This window comes from Notamacropus eugenii, chromosome 2, assembly GCF_028372415.1.
Source record: "Notamacropus eugenii isolate mMacEug1 chromosome 2, mMacEug1.pri_v2, whole genome shotgun sequence".
Lineage (NCBI taxonomy): Eukaryota > Metazoa > Chordata > Mammalia > Diprotodontia > Macropodidae > Notamacropus > Notamacropus eugenii.
Window position 1 is genome coordinate 61,342,218 of NC_092873.1, and position 18,249 is coordinate 61,360,466.

The 18,249-nt window shown below is 46.7% G+C and overlaps 1 protein-coding gene across 26 annotated transcripts in view; it reads right to left on the reverse strand.

Annotated features, from left to right (window-relative positions):
- LRRFIP1 (LRR binding FLII interacting protein 1) overlaps positions 1 to 13,297 on the reverse strand; it is a 195,748-nt gene extending 182,451 nt beyond the window's left edge. For all 26 annotated transcript variants that reach the window (XM_072640643.1, XM_072640641.1, XM_072640638.1 and 23 more), the window contains exon 1: positions 13,141 to 13,297. In XM_072640643.1, the coding sequence (XP_072496744.1) occupies positions 13,141 to 13,236 (96 nt within the window). In that variant the 5' untranslated portion in view covers positions 13,237 to 13,297. The remainder of the gene's footprint in view (positions 1 to 13,140) is intronic.
- Positions 13,298 to 18,249: the final 4,952 nt, after the last annotated feature.

Here is an 18,249-nt window from a genome sequence, read left to right on the forward strand (position 1 = left end):
AGCCAAAAAAGAAAATGACAAATGTTGGAATGCATTGTGAGAGGAACTGTGAACCGGTGCAACCATTCTGGAAAGCGATTTGGAACCATCCTCCCCACCCTTAAGACACCATAACAACAAGATCTATCCCCTAAAGAGATCAAAGAAAGAGGAAAAGGACCCATATATACTCAAGAAATATTTATAGGTTGTACTTTTTGTAGTGAGAAAGAACTAGAAACTAAGGGGTTAACCATCAACTGGGGAATGGACAAATTATGGTCTATCAGTGTATTTGTGCTGTAAAAAATGATCAAAAGGGTGGCTTTAGAAAAACCTGGGAAGACTTATATGAGCTGATGCAGAGAGAAATGAGCAGAACAAGGAGAATACATAGTAACAAGGACATCATAAAACAAACAACCTTGAAAGGCTGAAGAAGTCTGATCAATGCAATGGACCAGACACAATTTCAGCAGACGCATGGATGCTAAGAGGTAGGACTCAGGGTACAGAATGAGACATATTTTTGGACATGATCAAGGGGGAAATTGTTTTGATTGACTATACAGACTTCTTAGAAGGATTTTATTTTGTTTCAATGGGAGAAGGGAAGTGATAAAATTATCTTTCGCTAACTGAAAAAATAAAAGAAAAATCCAAATGCATTTCATGTGTTAATAAAGACAGAAAGTCAATCTGTCCAGAAAATCTAGGGCTGGAGGTACTGAGATCATTCATTCCTGAGGAACAAAAAACACACAACAGTGGCAGCAAACTGTCCCCTGCAGAGAAAATAAGGTGAAGGGAAGCCCCCACAGCTAAGCAGCAGTAGGGTCGTGAACACATTTGATAACAGAGAGCCAGCAGTCTTTAATAACCAGGTTGTGCAGAACAGCGAAATAGCTACGAAGGAAAGCGAGGTGTTTTTGTGTGAGATACAGAAAACAGCCAGTAGAAGAGAATGATGCCTATATGTAGACTCCTGCTGCTAAGCCAGCTCCAGATCTGTCAGGGTGAGAGAGACCAGGCAGAGACCCTTGAAGCCTAGCTTGTCTACAATGTGACCGGACAGTACAGGGCTTCACTGCCAACACTAGGGCCTGATTGACAGATGAACATCACTGTGTCTCAAAGCTCCTAACACTCACCGCAAGGCTAAATGAGGCAAGCCAGACCACATCATTCCTGGCACACACATGCAACTGCTAGGCATGGTGACTTTTCCTGGAGAGGAACACAACCATGAAAATGTTTCCGTTGATCTCAATGTGGAATTATCTGCTGGAGTCATCACTGGTTGCTAGCCCAGCCTAAAAACAGAAATCACCCTAAAGCATAGTGGAAGATAAGAATGGAGAGGAGGACGTGTCTGGGAGGGAGACATGAGACACCTGGCCCCCCTCTTAGATCCCCCTCACAACCTCTGATACACACATACATCAAATCCACCTTCTGGGGCCACTCCAAAGATAGCCTGACAGATGCCTGTCTTTCCTGGCCATGTTTTGCACATTCCTGGGATACATTCCATCAGGGTCTTTATCCCCACTCTCTAAGAGGCCCAAGTCAGGCTGCCCCACAGCCCACAGCCCAGAGCCCAAGGTACAACCAGAATGTGCTAATGTTTACACAACTTCCCTTTTCTTTATCGTTTCCTCCTTAAACTTCTCTATTATATCCCTTGAGTGGTGTGAGGGCCTCTTTCTCCATCTACACTAACTTCTCCAAGGTTTTAATTCAGGAAATTTTAGTGATCACGAGAGTACTGGGGAGTCTTCTGGGGCTGCTTTTTCCTTCTTTACAGGGGACAGACTTGCCTCCTCCTCCCAGTCCAAGGACAGAGTTTCTGAGCTCTATCTGCAGTTGAGGATGAGCCGTGCTAGAGAAGGAAGGTAACCTGTTGGGCACCTCCCCAAGAAGATGTGCAAGCTGAAGGCTCACCTCCAAGGGCAGGGGGAAGAATGAGGTAGGTGAGAGCTACTTAGAATGACCTTGAGCAACAATCGTGTGTGGTATGGGTGAGAAGCTGCAGGAGCTTTGGGACCAGGTAACCCAAGGCAGCTCTGAGGAAGGCTAAAACATAACTTCAGAATGAGCTACTGAGAAGAGTGGATTCTGAGAAGAGAGTGCAGAGCCTGAAAAGTTTCACGAGACCAAATTCAACCATGAGACTCATTTGAGAGAGAATAGACAGGGGACACTTGTGAAGATGCTGGTTGGTGACTTGTAGGAGATGAAAGATCATCCGCTGCTACATGAAGCTCTTCCTGATCCCCCCAAACTAGTGTCCTGCCTAACAGATCAATCAATCAATCATTTGTTAAGAGTCAGGTACAAAATACAAAGAATGAGCAACCCTATTCACAAGGTGCTTCTATGCTTAAGGGGGAGACAAGGACATGTGTATGTATATGCAAAGTAGTTAAATACAAGGCAATGTGGGAGGGAGGGTAGCAGTAATTTCTATATGTTTGTATTTATTCAGTTTATTAATGCTGAATATATTTTTATGTGTCCTTGTTGTCTCCCCCATTAGACTGTGAGGTCCTTGCTTGTAGGGATTGTTTCGCTTCATACATGTATCTTCAGCACCTAGCACAAGTACAGGCACAAGGGATAAGGGATAGGGACAGAAATTGCGACTGAATTAGTATAGGACCCTGCTGGATAAGGAAACTCCCTCTACCAATGCAGGGAAGCACCTTCTCCACAACTTATGGCTCCAACCTATGACTTGTCCAGGGTAACACAACCTGGATGCATCAGAAGCAGGTTGTGGAGGCCAGCTCTCTATGTACTTTGTCGTATTGCCTTTCTTGAGAAGTCTCATAAAACTCAAAAAAAAAATTAAGGAAGCAGATGAAGAAAAAAGAAAAAGAAAAAACCCAGTAACTGTGAAGAGAAGAAAGCTTCAGTTCTTCCGGAATTTTCACTAAGAAAAATAGGCTTGGAACAAAATGGGAAAATGCCTCAAGATTACTGAAACGTCATGGAGCCAGCAGAGGATCCTGGAAAACATTATTGGGTTTAAGTTCATAACTTAAAAAGGTGAATGTGTCCCTCTAGCTACTTGACCTTGGGGAAAATCAGACCTCCCTGGGCCTCAGTTTCCCAATTTCTAAAACAAAGGAGTTAGACCAGATGGCCCCCAAGCTCTGATCCCAAATCTAGATCTAGGATCATATGATCCAATAGATACAAAGTTATTCTTCTGGTGCCTCAGGTGGGCGGAGGATAGACAACAGGATCCAGAATGGGGCAAGAGGGGAACTGAACCTTGAAAAGTTCTAAGAAATACATGTGAGGAAGGAGAATATGCTGGGCATGGGGCACAGCCTTTGCAAAGATGCAGAGGTGGAAGATGAGATTCTACAGGAAGAGGTTGGGTTTGTTTGGATGTGACTTGTAACTTTCTTTTTTGCTTGATCTGTAATTACGATGATGATGATGATGATGATGATGATGGTAGCTAGCATTTATATATCACTTTCAAGTTTGCAAAGTGCTTTACAAAATTGTCTCATTGTATCCCTAGCACTTAACACAATATCTGGCACACAGTAAACCTTTAATAAATGCTCTTTCAACAAATGTTTTCTCTCTGTGTCTCTCTGTCTCTGCCTTTCTCTGTCTCTCTCTCTGTCTTTCTTTCTGTCTCTCTCTCATTAACTATCATCTAGCTTTCCATCCAACTTTCTAGTTGACTCCCACGCCACCATCTTAATGAACTACAGAGCATAGGGAATGCTCACGTTGACCAGCAGAAGGGCAACATCTGTGTCAAAGCCACAGAGTATTTCTAGAACCAGAGCTAAGGGCAGAGAAAGTGGACTGAAGGAGGCCTCAGAATCATGGCACTTCACCAAACAATCTACTGGCTGGAGATCCCAGCAGAAGACTCAGGGGATAAGACCCCATGGGTCAGCCAGAAAGGAGGAGAAGCCTAGTTCCTGATGAATGTGGGGAGAGGCTGGAATTAAATGAGGAGCCCCACATCTAAGCCTAGGCTCAAAATGACCATCCCCTCAGCCCACACACTTCCTGCCATTACTGGGAGCACTCTGGGACAAACCACTGGACAAACAGAGAGTCAAAAAACATGTCTAAATTCCTGACTTAAAGCTCTGACTTTTAGGAGTTGGACAAGTCCCTTCCCTTCTCTGAGGCTCAGTTTCTGCATCTGTAAAATGGGGGCAGTGATATTTGCATTATGACCTCCCACTGTTGTGATCAGGATGAATGAGAGAGCTAAACTCCAGGTCCTCTGAGGTCCCTTCCATCTCTATTTATCTATGAATAGATGAGCCTATGAAATGAGTTAATGTGTGTAAGTAGACATTTTGTATATAGAGACCATTTATTCAATTCCATCTGACTCAATAAATATTGATTATGCATCTTCCATGGGCAAGACCCATAGGAATAAGGGGCATTTAAAATGCCAGTTCCTCATTTGCAAAACTACACAGATTTGGCCTATATTGAATTGCTTGCCTTCCAAAGGGAAGGGGTGGAGAGGGAGGGAGCTAAAGAAGTTGGAACTCAAAGTGTTAGGATCAACTGTAATGTTCTTACCACTAGGAAATAAGAAATACAGGTAAAGGGGTATAGAAAGCTATCTGGCCCTACAGGACAAAAGAGAAGACAGAGACAAGGGCAGAGAGGGATGATAGAAGAGAGAGCAGATTGGTCATAGGGGCAATTAGAATGCTTGGCGTTTGGGGGGGGAGGGGAGAAAAGGGGAGAAAATTTGTAACCCAAAATTTTGTGAAAATGAATGTTAAAAGCTAAATAAAAGAAAAAAATAAAATAAAATGCCAGTTCCTGCTCTCCAGGAGCTGCCATTCTCTGGAGGAGGAGGGAGGGGAGGTGGACAATGTGCATCAATGCAGCTAAGCACAACACACATCAGGGTCACAGGATCTGGACCTTGGGGGCTACCCTCACTTTAAAGGGCAGAAAAGAGAGGTACAGGGAGGGGAAGAAGACTTAGACCTGGTATTTGTGCCACACTTTAAGGTTTGTGAAGTATCTTTCAGGGTACCTTATCGGAGCCTCACAACAGCTGGGGTGGGGGGGAAGGTGCTGCTATTATCCCTGTTTTACAGATGAGGAAACTGAGGCACGCAGAGGTGAAGTGACTTGCTGAAATATCTAAGGGAGGAATCTGACTCAGTTCTTCCTGATTTCACCACTTTAGGTAGTATATTCCGAAAACTTAAGATAAAGAACTCTACTAAAATGTAAGGAAAAGAACACTGGGGAAAGGGGAAAGAGTGGGGGGTGGGGAGGGAAGCAAGCTGACTGCCCCAAGAAGGTGGCACCTGGGCTGGGCCATGAAGGACAAGGATTCCAAATGGTAGCGCTGAGGTGGGAGCGCATGCCAGGAATGGGGCCTGACTCCGAGCTGGGGGACAGCACTCTGAGTTTGAACAACATCACGGGACCCAATCTGGCTGACACGTACAGCACATGCATAAAAGGGAGAACTATGCCACAAGGCTGAGGCATTTGTGCTTTATCTCAGAGGCAAAAGGGAGCTACAGAAGGTTTCTGAGCAGAGGAGTGACCTGATCAGAGCTGAACCTTAAGAAGCTTAATGGAGGAACCAGGAGCAGGACGAATTGGAGAGACTGGAGGCAGAGAAACCAGCAGGAGGCTACTGGTCTCCAAACTTTATTGATCACACACCCCAATCAGTCAAAAATGAGCACACATTCCTGATGCGTGTATTTATTTATTGATAAATTATATACATGTATCCGTGTACTAATAACTATGTAAGGCATAAAAGGCATTCAAAAATAATTTCCAAAGGATGAGATGACAATGAAGTGATAGCTGAACTCAAAGGTGATATGGAGACTATGCAGTTTCCTGAGTGGGGAAGTGATGTGGTCAGAGATGCACCTCCGAGAAGTCATTTGGCAGCTGGGTGAGTGGAGGATAGGGGAGGGAAGGTCTGAGGCTGTCAGTGGTCTGGGAGGTGATGAGGGCCTGATGCTGAAGATGTTAAGGCAGAAGTGAGAGCTGACGACTGACTGGACTTGGACTCATGGAGTCCAGTAGAACACCAAGTGAGGAGGTGACTGGGGAGTGGGGGAGGGGGTGGCCACCAAACAACAGGGAAGCCCAGAGGAAGAAGGGGTTTTAGAGGATGGTTATTAGTCTGACTTTGAGGTGCCTGAGGATGCTGTCTCTCAGAGGAGAGCCCAGGACTGGATGAGCAGATCCTGGAGTCATCTTCATAGAGAAAATTATTAAACCCAGGGGGGCTGATGAGTTACCAAGTAAGAGTATATAGAGGGAAGAAGAAAGGACCCAGGACAGAGTTTAGGGAAACTGAGAGCTAGTTAGAATCATGATAGGGATGCCAATGTCTACTAGGTAGGAGGAGAACCAGGAGAAATCAGTGTCATGGAAACCCAGAGAGGAGAGAACATGCAGAAGGAGAGGATGGTTCACACTGTCAACACAGCAGAGAGGTCAGAGGACTGAGAAAAATCATCCTGTGACAGTTAAGGGATCATTAGTCAGTTTGGAGACAACGGTTTCAAATTAACGATGAGTCAAGAATAATGAGAAGACTGAGAACCTGGGAGAGAGAAAGCATGGTACCCTCTGAAAATACAGGGACATTTTAATCAAGGGTGGTCCTGGGGGGGGAAGATCGATGCTGACCCCTCCTTCCCTCTAGATACACAGAAAATGTGCCCATGGGCTTACTCACTGGCCACATCCTGAAGAACAGATTCTGATGAAGGGGACTAGTGGCTACCCAGAGGTGCTGAGGTGTTTCAAGATACAGGGTTTGCTTGGGGACTGAGGCAGGGAGTTTTGTGTAGGTGCTCCTTTATCTGGGTCTGCTAGGCTTGGATTAGGTTATATAAATACCCTGAGGGGCCCACACCTGCCCGGGCCATTCCTGGCGATGCAGGAATGCTGCAGTTGTGCTGGAGATAAGTAAAGGGTTGGCTGTAATGGGAAGAGTGTGGGATGTGACTCATATTTCTGCCTTCTGACTGGTGGACCATACAACCCCTCCCCCCATTATCAGTTATATTCCCTAATCTCTACTGGAGACCACTGGTTTAGGAGATGGGTAATTTAAACCACAAGTGGGTAGTGGGTACTTGAACTGAAAGGAGAGAGAGGTGGGAGAAGTTATCCAATCAACAGTACCTGGCAACAGATGAGTTGGAATGGGAGGGAGAGGGACAAGTCAACAATGACTTGGCCATAACCAAAGTCATTGTCATCACCACAGGCAGAAGGAAGAGCCAGCCCATCCTGCCATCCCTTGCTGCCCCTTTGGGTCTGTTTGCCTAAACTGAGAGCTGGAAGCAATCTGAGAAGTCATCTGTATAGGATAGCCTCTTCAGCTTACAAATGAGTAAACTGAGGCTGAGGTGAAGTGACTGGTCAGAGTCACAAAGCTGGTGCCTGAGAAGAATTCGCCCTTGGGATGCCAGGACCAGCCTGTCAGCAATGATTGGCCCCTGGTCTACTTATCCTTTCAAAAAAGTTCCCAAGATGGGTCAGGAAGGATTTCTTCTTGCAGGCTTATGAATGGCCTTCCTGTACCTGTGCTTGTACTGACTGCTCTGTCTTCTTCTAAGCAATGAACCAGCCCTTCAGGACCATACTCGAAGTTTGCCAGGAATGAAGTCAAGCCCATTTCAGTTTTTATGACAACTTTTCAGAACATGAAGAGACAGCTGGCACTCTGGGATCAGTACCAGCTGCTAAAGCCCAGGCCCATTAGCCACTGGGGGAGGTGGGAGAGTCTCCAGAGTTAAGCCTTCTTAGTCTATCCCCAGCTGGGATTCTCTTACCAGGAATGGTTCTCAGGCAGCCCAGGAGCACCAGACAACAGGTCTTTTCTCCCTGACAAGCCTTCCGGGCTTGGGCCAAGACTGCATGGCCAGGGTTGGCATGGAAGTCCAGTACACCAAAGGCCATACGGGCATGGTGGGCCCCTATCTAGAAGGACTGGATGAGGCACCCCACCACACACACTTTCCCTGTGGTTCTCCAGTAAAAATACAAGAAGAAACCAGGAAGTCAGAAGGAGGGACCAGTAGGGCATACTGGGGCATAGGAAGGCCCAGCAAGGATCCTACAGAAAGAAGAATGTGCCCAAGAAGATGCCTGATGTCAGGAATGACCAGGAGCAGGCCCAGCCCCTTTACGCTGCCCTTGCCATAATGTGTGTGACTGATATTTAGGCTTCAGCCCTGCTAATGTTACTTAATGTCATTTAGGCACCATGTACAGTGTGGCTAAACAAGTCACTGGGGGAAGGGCGGAGGTGTGTGCCTACTCCCTGAGCCACTGTTTAGCTTGAACAATGATAGAGGAATTTAGAGTGGAAGAAGTCTCGGAAGTCACTTTATGGACATTCAGTGACTTATCCAAGGTCACATAGGCAGGATGTCTGGATCATTGCTACGGAGCTGGAAGGGACCTTGGAGGTATTACTCTTCACCCAGACCAGCCTTGGGGCCTGAGTGGCTGCTCTAAGGCTAGACTGAAAGAAACTCATGCTTCTCTTGACTGCACAGAAGGAGCAGGGGAGGCTGGAGTGTCCTAAATGTCCTGGCTTACTCAAGACAGAAGAATAAAGGCATGTCTCAAGAAATACATACCAGTCCGGTCACATACAAAGCCTCAAATTCTTTTCCTCAAACTATAAAGCTTATTGAAAGCAAATAAGACACCAGTGGACCTAATCACTCATCCAGAAAAATGCAAAGAGGCATATTCCTCCATACCCCTGTTACTCTAGGTCCCCATTTTGGTCTCCCTTAGGATTCCTGGGAGCCTGGTGCTCCCTGGGCTATGCAGAGACAGACTGGACCTGGAGAGTCCCTGGGTGGCTGCAGCAGCTGGAGACTTCAGGAAGGTAGACTTCAGCTTGGAGGAGGACACACTCGGCCAGCCAGCATGGGCAGAATTGTAATTCCTACTCCCCTCACTCTCTCTGTGGAAAGGGGCCCAGGCCAATCAGCCTGAACTGCCAGAGCCAGAGAGAGTTAGAAAAGGGCTTAGAAAGGCAAGGGGCATGGTCTCTGGCAACGTTGCTTAGACCTAGAGGGCAAGACAGCATCGCAGAATAAATAGGGAAACACTAAGAAATGAAAGGCAGGCTCATAACCCTGGCCAGTCTGGACAGCAGTGGCATCACCTTGCCAACAATAGTCCAGAGAGTCTAAGCAGTGGTTTTTCCAGTGAACATAGAGCTGTGAGGGCTGAACTCTATGGAAAGGTGGGTGCTGCAGAAGCCATGCTTTGGAATTGTGTCTCTTGGAGAGTAAGGAGATCAAATCAACCAATACTTAAAGAAATTACTTCACACTGTTCACTGGAAGGTCAAACACTGAAGTTGAAATTTAAATACTTTGGCCACATACTGAGAAGACAGGACTCATTGGAAAAGTTCTTGATGTTGGAAGAGATTGAAGACAAAAGGAGAAGGGGACAGCAGAAGATGAGAGGGATAAGTGGTTTCATGGAAACAAGGAATATGAGCTTGGACAGATTTGGGGAGATAGTGGAGGACAGAATGGCCTGGTGTGATGGGGTCCATGGGGTCACAGAGTCAGACATGTCTCAACAACAACAACTAAGCTCTAGACTTCACAGGAACCTCAGACTCCAGTTTGCACAACCTCCTCATTTTACAAATAGGGAAACTGAGGCTTAGAGAGGAGAAAGGACTTAAGAGCGCAGATTTGGAGTTGAAAGGGATCTGAAAGACTCTCTCGGGGGATAACATAACACCTCAGTGCTATATTTGGGACAGCGAATTCCTTGGTTCTTAGCCTTCTCTTGCTTGTTCTCCCCCATAACTCTAAGGTAAGAATGCGTGCAAAAAACAAAAGCATAGATTTAGAGCTCAAAGAATCCTTAGTGGCCACCAAATCCAATACCCTCATTTTACAGATGAAGAAACTGAGTCCTGAGGGGGAATGGCTTGCCTGAGGTCATGCAAGCAGAATTTGAACTCAAGACCTCTCACTCCAAAGCTGTACTGCCCAGCTTCAGAGTATTTAATCCTCCTTCCTTCCCATTCTGAATCACTGATTCAAAGAAAGACTCCTGATGGGCCCATGATTCATTTCTGGGCCCCATGACACCCTCTTCTGGCTCCAGTGCTCACACAAGCACAATCCAATTAAAGCAACATTGATCTGGCCCCGGTTAAATCTGAGGCCCTGGGGGAGGTGCTAGGAATAGGAAGACAAATGTGAAGCAGTCCTTGCCCCTCAGCTCCTCATCTAAGAGGAGGAAAAGACACGCAAAGCATTCCATTGTCACACTGGAAGCAGATCCAAGCTAGAACAGGACAACTAGGCTTGATTATGAATGCTTATGGGTAGAGAAGAGTTGTCTGTTAATTGTTTGAGCATTCACACAGTGCTAGGCACGCAGCAAAATCACAGGGGGAGCTGGGGTTGGAGAGAAACCCATGGTGGCCCCTCCTGATGACCCAATCCTGAATCTGCACAGCTGGGAGGGGCAGTTACAAACACACTGAAGAAAGACCCCATGTGTGCCCCTGCACACAGGCTTCCCCTGGGCCTCGGCATAGATATTTTTAACATTTCCCTTTAAAAGTATTCAATTAGGAGCTACCATTCTGAAGGGAAATGAACAGGCCCCAGCAAGGCCTTAATGACGCAGAAGTGGGTTACATCTCCTACAAAAGCGTGAGCTCCAGCAAGAAAAGTTTGCCACTAGAAAGTCTGAGAAGAACCTTGCATGCAACCATCACCATATTCCGGGCTCAGCTCAGCACTGGGAGGCAGGTTGTAGACTAAGGGTATAGCTGGAATAGTTTCAGACCTGACCAATATGAAAGCCTCTAAGTCATCACTGGCCCTTGAAGGCCAAGGCATAGCCTGGCCCCCACATGGGAACCTGAGGAGAGCTGTTCCTTCCCACGTCACATTTGCCAAAGCTCTTTCTCTTCAGGGCTCCCACACTCTGGCCACCCTGCAGAAGAAAGGTTGGCCTAGTACAACTGTCCATGCTGGTAGCTGGGTGTGGTGCAGCCCAGAGGGCCCTCACTCTCACTCAGGTCTAAGAGACCTGAGTCATCACAGGCTTTCTGGTGTGAAAACTCCTTTCACCAATGCTGATTGGCTACTGGTCTTTTACTTAGCCTAGCCAGTTTCCTGGGGAATTAAAGAGGAGAGCAGTTAGCTCATGGTCACAAAGCCAGAAAGAGTCAGACAGAGTTTAGACCCAGGTTCTTCTACCTCCAGAACCTACCCTCTGTGACTTTCAAAGCAGTTTTAGAAGCCTTACTGGATTCGAGGTCGGTGAGACCTCTGTCTCTCTAGCTACACTTTTCCTCTGTTGTCCAGTACCCTTTTTCTCCCAAACAACCCTCCATGTGAGATTGGCATTCCAACTCCTATCAGAAAGAGGAGGAAGGAGGCATGAGGAGGAAAGTCCAGGAAGCATCTGAGGCTTGCCAGGAGCCCTGGGGGAGGGAGGGCATGCCTAGGGTCCCTTACAGCTTTAAATCTATGATTCTAGGATCTCGAGTATTTACTTTGTTGTAAACTTTGGATAATCTGAGGAGAGACCACTAACATGCAAAGGAAGCTAAAAGCTCCCAGGGGGAAAGCTATGAGACCTGTGAATTCACTGGTATGAGGAACTCCCTCTCCAAGGGAGGCCATGCCTCCTCCACCAATTATATTCCTAGCAGCTGCCTGAGAGATTGAATGAGCTGCTCAGGGTCACAGAGGCAGGATGAGGCAGGCTGGACTGGAACTGGGGTCTTCCAGGCTCTGAGGCCAACACCTCACTAAGGCCACAGTGCCTCACAGAGGAGGGGGTTTTTCACAGAGGTTAGAATCATGAGTTGGCTCTAACGAGGTGGGATGGGGTTGCCAATGCTCTACCTGTGAGGTTCTGAGGCAGCCACTTGCCTCCTCCTCTGCCTCAGTTCCTTATCTGTAAAATGACCTGGGAGGCTGGTGCCCAGTCCTGTAGGCTAGAGAAGTGGCATCTGCTTGGAATGAGGTTAACTGAGGGCAGGGGCAGCCTCAGTTTTGCCTTTGTATTCTCAGTCATCAAATAATAAATAACGAAGTCATTAGATAATAAGAATGAAAGCCAATCAGATAGAAGAGAATTGACTGCTTTGTCACCTCTAGGTGGGAAGATGGGACAACTCCTCCTAGAATATCCACTTAGAGAGTCCCGGGCCAGCTTCCCTCCCTTTTAGGGGTAGTCTTTTCCCAGCAGAATGGAAGCCCCCAGAGGCCAGGGCCTGTCTTTCTTTTTCCTAATATTTGTATCCTCAGGGTTTAGCACAGTGACAGGCACACAGTAAGCCCTTAAATAAAGGCTTGTTGACTGACAGACTGAATACAAGGTCATTGAAGGCAGGAAGCGATTTTCCGCTCTTTATCCTCAGTGTCTAGTGCTATGTTTGGTACACAGTAGGCACTTCATAAATGCTTGCTTGCTTGACAGCTAGCAGCAAGCCTCCCACTCTTCTCAAAGACAAACCCTTCTGCCCAAAGGATCTAGCATTTAAGAGGTGAAAGGGACCCCAAGGGGCATCGGGTCCAGCTCTCTAATTGTACAGATTAAAAAGAGCTAAACTGGATTTAACCACTGTTCACTCCACTACACAGGTGGTAAGGAGAGCCACATTTGGACCCAGAGGCCATCTAGTCTAAATCTCTCATTTCTGAGATGGGGAAACAGAGGGCCAGCGAGTTTAAGAGACATTGCAGCTAGAAGGGGCCTCCCGAGCTTTCTAGTGAAATCCTCTCATTTTACAAAGGGAGAAACTGAGGCCTCGGGCTCAGAGGCTTAAAGCTGGTAGGGGTCTCCCAAGCCATCTAATTCAGCCCTTTCATTTTACAAATGGGGAAACTGAGGACCGGGGAGATGGAAGCGCCGCCGGCTCCTCGGGCTCAGAACCTTAGATCTGGAGAGGGCCTTCCAGGCCATGCGGCCGCCCCCAGTCTCCGGCCGGGCGAGCTAGACGTCCAGGGAAGCCGCAGGCGGGCTCTTTGTGTGTCCCCGCGCCCGGCCGGCACAGGCGGCCCGGCGAAGGTCACGGTCAGCCCCGGCCCCAGCCCCCGACCCCCAGCCCCGGCCCCAGCCCCGGCCGGCGCACCCACCCACCTCGCGGGCGATCTGGCTGAGCGTGTCGTCCTCCGCCGTGAGGCGCTCCCGCTGGGGGAGCCTGCGGCGCCCGGAGCCCTGAGTGCCCATCTCCATCTGCCGCCTTCCCCCCGGGCTCCCAGGCTCCGGCTCTGGCTCCGCAGCTGGCCCCCGCCCCGCCCCCGGCCGGCCCCGCCCCGCCCCCGACCAGCCCCGCCCCGCGCCTGGGCGTCCTGACGTCAGCCATAGGGGCCGGGGGGGCCGGGGACCGCGCCGCGGGCTGGGAGGCCTCGGGAGAAAGGCAGGGAGTTTCCCATCATCCTCCAGTAGTGATGGGCGGCCGGGCCGCAGGCGTGCCCACGAAAGCATCCGACCAACGAGAGCAGTCCCAACGTGCAGCGGACTGCCCGGGGGGGACGGAGAGCAGTGAGTTCTCCATCACCTTGGGAATGGCAGAAAACTGTGGTTTTTACTTTAATTTTATTTCAAATTTTTTAAAATATCGACACAGGAAATAGGAAGTAAAAGGAGCATGTGAGCATGTCCTTATACATTGAAGAGCAGAGGAGAGGCTTGTATGGGACATTAAGAATCTTCACTAAGTTGAGCTTGCTTTAATATTTTGTGTGGAGATTTCATATTTTTTGTGCATTCATATCCCAGTCAACATTTTTAACAAATTTTAACAACTTTCCAAGAAGTTAAAATGGGAAAACTTTAAGGTCGTGCAATAGAAACTCGCTAAGAAAATGCAGGTTGGCACCTTCTCTGCAACTTATGAACTTCAGAGTTGCTTAGAGCACTGAGAAGTGAACACAGTCACTTGGGTTGTTGTTTCTTGGAGGAGAGACTAAAACCCAGGTATTCCCGCTTGGTTCTGAAGTCATCTGTCTTCCCAGCATGCTGTGCTGCTTTATTTAAAGCATTTTTAAAACTCTAGCTGTATGCTAATGGGATAGGCAGCAGGAAGGTAGAGAATTTCCATCACTCTCTTGTGAAAGTGTCCTAACAACCAGAGTTCTTCCAAAATGAATTACTTGCCTAGAAGATAGTGGAGAATTTCCCACTATCCTCCAATGATGAGCAGAAAAGCTGTATGGAAGCCTGAGAAAGTGCTCTTTAAAAAAAGTTGTCTCCACATGGACTGGATTACTTGCGATTAATGACTACCAATCTCCAAGGACTCTCTCCATTCTGAAAGTCTGTGATGATATACTGTAGACCATACCCATGCCCAGGAAAATGGCGGCTCCCTGCAGACAGAGGCCACTGTATTGTTGTCTTTGTGATCACAGCACCCAGAATAGTGCTGACATTTTTTTTTTTTTTTTGCTCCAGACATGTAATTACTGTAGGGAGCTCCCAGGTGTGGAAAGTCCCTTTGCCAATGCAAATCTGCACCTGTTCTGCTACCAGTCTGCTACCAAAGCTGCCCGGGATACCGAGAAGGTAGCCCACCAACACTTGAAGATGGCTCTCAAGTGTCCCCCATGACCCCTGGCTAAATATGCTCAATTTCAACTGATTTTTCTATGTAATAGACTTGAGGCACCTTGGTTGCCCTCTTCTGGGAACTCTGCACTTTTTCAATGTCCTTCTTGGATGGTGATGCCCACTTCATGAGGGCAGAGTATGGTGACCTATCCAGGATAGCACAGCATGTATGACTCAGTGGGAGACTAGAACTCTGAGGCTGCCTCGCTTTCTTCTATGCCACACTGCCCCTTTTCCTGGTGCATGGGAAGTGATGAATAAATGCACTGAACTGAATGGGTCCATTGAACAGTAGAAAGAGCCCTCGCGAAGGAGTTATGGAGGTCTTGGTTCAAGTCTTCCCCTCTATCATGGATGTTCAGGGAGTCTGGGGACAACACACTGCCCTTTCCTGGACTTCATTTCCTTGTCTATAAAATAGAAGCTTCAAATTAGTTGACTTCTAAGGTTCCAAAGGCATGCAGAATTCACTGAACCTATTTATGTCTCCCTCTATTGGAGAGCATGACCTTCATCAGTGGAGACAGAACTAGCCAAGAAGAAGGTCTTAGGGCTTTAATGGACCACATGCTTAGGATGAACCAACAGTGTGACATGGCAGTCAGAAAGCTAACATAATATTAGACTGCATTGAGAAAGTTTGGGGGGAGATGGGGAGAGGAGGGAAAGCATTTACATTTACATAATGTCTATTATGTGCCAAGTACTATTTACAAATATATCGCTTGATCCCCACAGCTACCATGCAAAGTAGGTGCTATTATTATTCCCCTTTTACAGTTGAGGAAACTGAGGCAGACAAAGTGGGTAACTTGCCCAGAGTCACACTGCTAATTAATGTCTGAGGCCACATTTGAACTCAGGTCTTCTGACTCCAAGCCCAGTGCTCTGTCCATGGTGCCACAAGCTGCTTATATGCAGAACGTTATATTCTCCCCCGTTACTCAACATGTGGAATATTGTATTCAGTTCTGGGCACCACATTCAAGGAAAGAAATTGATCATGTGGGGTTCGTGCAAGAGGAAGATACCAGGATAGTGAGGAGACTGGAATTCTTGCCATGAAGATTGGTGGGAAGAAATTGGAATGTTTCACTTAGAGAAGACTCAAGGTGATCCCAATACCAGCCATGGACTTGCAGAATTTTGAATTGGAAGGAACCTCAGTGACTACCTAATCTAGTCTATCCACAAAAGGAATCCTCAGTGTAATGTTCCTGATGAGCAGTTATCCCTCCTCTGCTTACAGCCCTCCAAGGAGGGGGAACCAACCACCTGTCACAGCAGCCCAGTCCATTTTGGGACAGCTACCATTGTTAAGGCTTTTTTCCCTTTGATACTGAGATTAATTTGCCTCTACAACTCCTACCCATTGCTCCTTGTGACAAAAAGAACAGCTGTAATCCCATGTCCAAATGGTAGCTCACCAATACTTGAAGATGACTCTCTCATCTCTCCCATGAGTCTCCTCTTCTCCAGGCTAAATGTGCTCAATTCTTTCAACTGATTTTTCCATGTAATGGACTCAAAGCATGTTGGTTGCCCTTCTCTGGGAACTCTGCACTTTTTCAACATCCTTCTTGGATGGTGGTGCCCAGAACTGAACACAATACTCTTCATGAAGGCAGAGTATGGTGGTACTATGAACTCACTATTCTGGAAGCTAAGCTTCTCAACAAAGACCAAGATTGCACCAGCTTTTGTTGGCCACCATATTGTACTGCAGAGTCAAATCAAGCTCATGATCTACCACAACCCTTAGAATATTTTCTGAATAATTGCTGTCTAATCATACCGCCTCATGTATGAAATTCATGTTTTGCTACCAAAGATCAAAAGCTAATGCTTGGAAAAAAATCTAGGTGGACTCTATCCAAAGCATTCCCTTCATTTACCAGTTGATCAATCCAGTCAAAAAAGTGAGGAATTTGGTCTGGAGCAGGGGTGGGGAACCTATGGTCTCAAGGCCACATGTAGCCATCTAGGTCCTCAAGTGTGGTCCTTTGACTGGATACAAACTTCACAGAACAAATCCCCTTCATAAAAGGATTTGTTCTGTAAAACTTGGACTCAGTCAAAAGGCCACACCCAAGGACCTAGAAGGCCACATGTGACCTTGAGGCTGCAGGTTCCCCATCACTGACTCAGTGATTGATCTGTGGCTCTTTGTAAATAATACCTTCTCTTTCTAGGTGTCTGGCAACTATCTCTTTAATGATCTATTCTTGAATTTTCCCAGGATTTAAAGTCAAATTTGTTGACCTCTAGTTCATAGGCTCTGTCCTCTTCCCTTTTCTGAAATTCAGGATACTTGGCCTCCTCTGATCTTGTGGTACCTCTTCCATCGTCCATGACCTTTCAAATATCCCTGAAGATGATTTGACCATCACAGCTGTCAGCTCTTCCAGAACAGAAAGACATAGTTCATCTGAACCAGGTAACTTCAATTCATCAAGGCAAAGTAGGTGTTCTCTTATTATCTCCTTTTTTATCTTGGATTCAACTCTTTGTTAACCATTTTTGTTGTCATTGCTAGTGTATAAAGGTCATTCTCCTTTGCAGAAAAAAAAACAGAAAGTAAAAGAGGCTTGAACAGCTATGTCTTCTCTCTGTTGTTGATTATCATTGTTCTACATCCCCTAAGCCAAGGTCCTGGCTCTTCTCTGATCCTCCTTTTTTTATTCTCAGTGTGAACCAATAAAAGCCCCAACACTTTTTGTTGTCTTCAGCTTCCCTTTCTATTACCAACTCATTCTGGGTCTGAACTTTCCTGGCGTTATTTTTATAAGATCTTGCCACCCTCTTGTATCCATCTTGATTTCCTGGCCATACATCAGTTTATTTATTTAAATCTAAGTTGGTTGTTGAGTTTCCCGTGCATCCATATTGTTCTCTTTAATTAAATCCAAATTTTCCTCCTCACTGGGAATTGTTTCTTTTGTGCTTCCAACATTGCATTCTTGAACACCTCCTATTCCTCCTGGGTTGGCTGCCCCTGACTCACTGAACTCCATAGATCCTACCTTTCTTTCCTCTGAACCCTTTGAACTTTGCTTTCACAAAATCTAGGCTGGTGACAAACTCTGCCCAGCTTTCCTCTCCTTCTCTGTCACAGCTAGGTGGCTTGTAGGACTCAGAGTAGGGAAGACTTGAGTTCAAATCCTGCCTCAGATACTTCCTAACTGTGGGACCCTGGGCAAGTCATTTCACCTTAAATGCTGACTACTGGTCACTTCTCTCCAAGGTTTCCATTATTTCCACCTCAGCCTAGTTTTTCTCTGTTAGTGAGAACAGGCCCCGAATAGGCCTTCCTCTCTTTTGGTTCTTCTAACCCTTTGAAGGATGAAATTCACACTTAAGCAAGTCAAAAAATTATTAGCTGAGAGAAAGAGAAAGACAGAGACGTAGATAAGGAGAGAGACAGAGATAGACACACAAAGAGAAAAAACAGAGAAAGATGGGGGAAGAGAAGGGAGGAAGAAAAGAGAGAGGAAGGAGGAAGAGAAGAGAGAGGAGAGACAAGAGGAGAGAGTAAGAGAGCAAGTTCCAGCAGATGTTTGGGCATTTGAAGTCCCCCTGGGTTCCCTTAGTTCATGCCTCTGGTGCAGCCTTGTGATTTTCATCTTTCATTCTTTC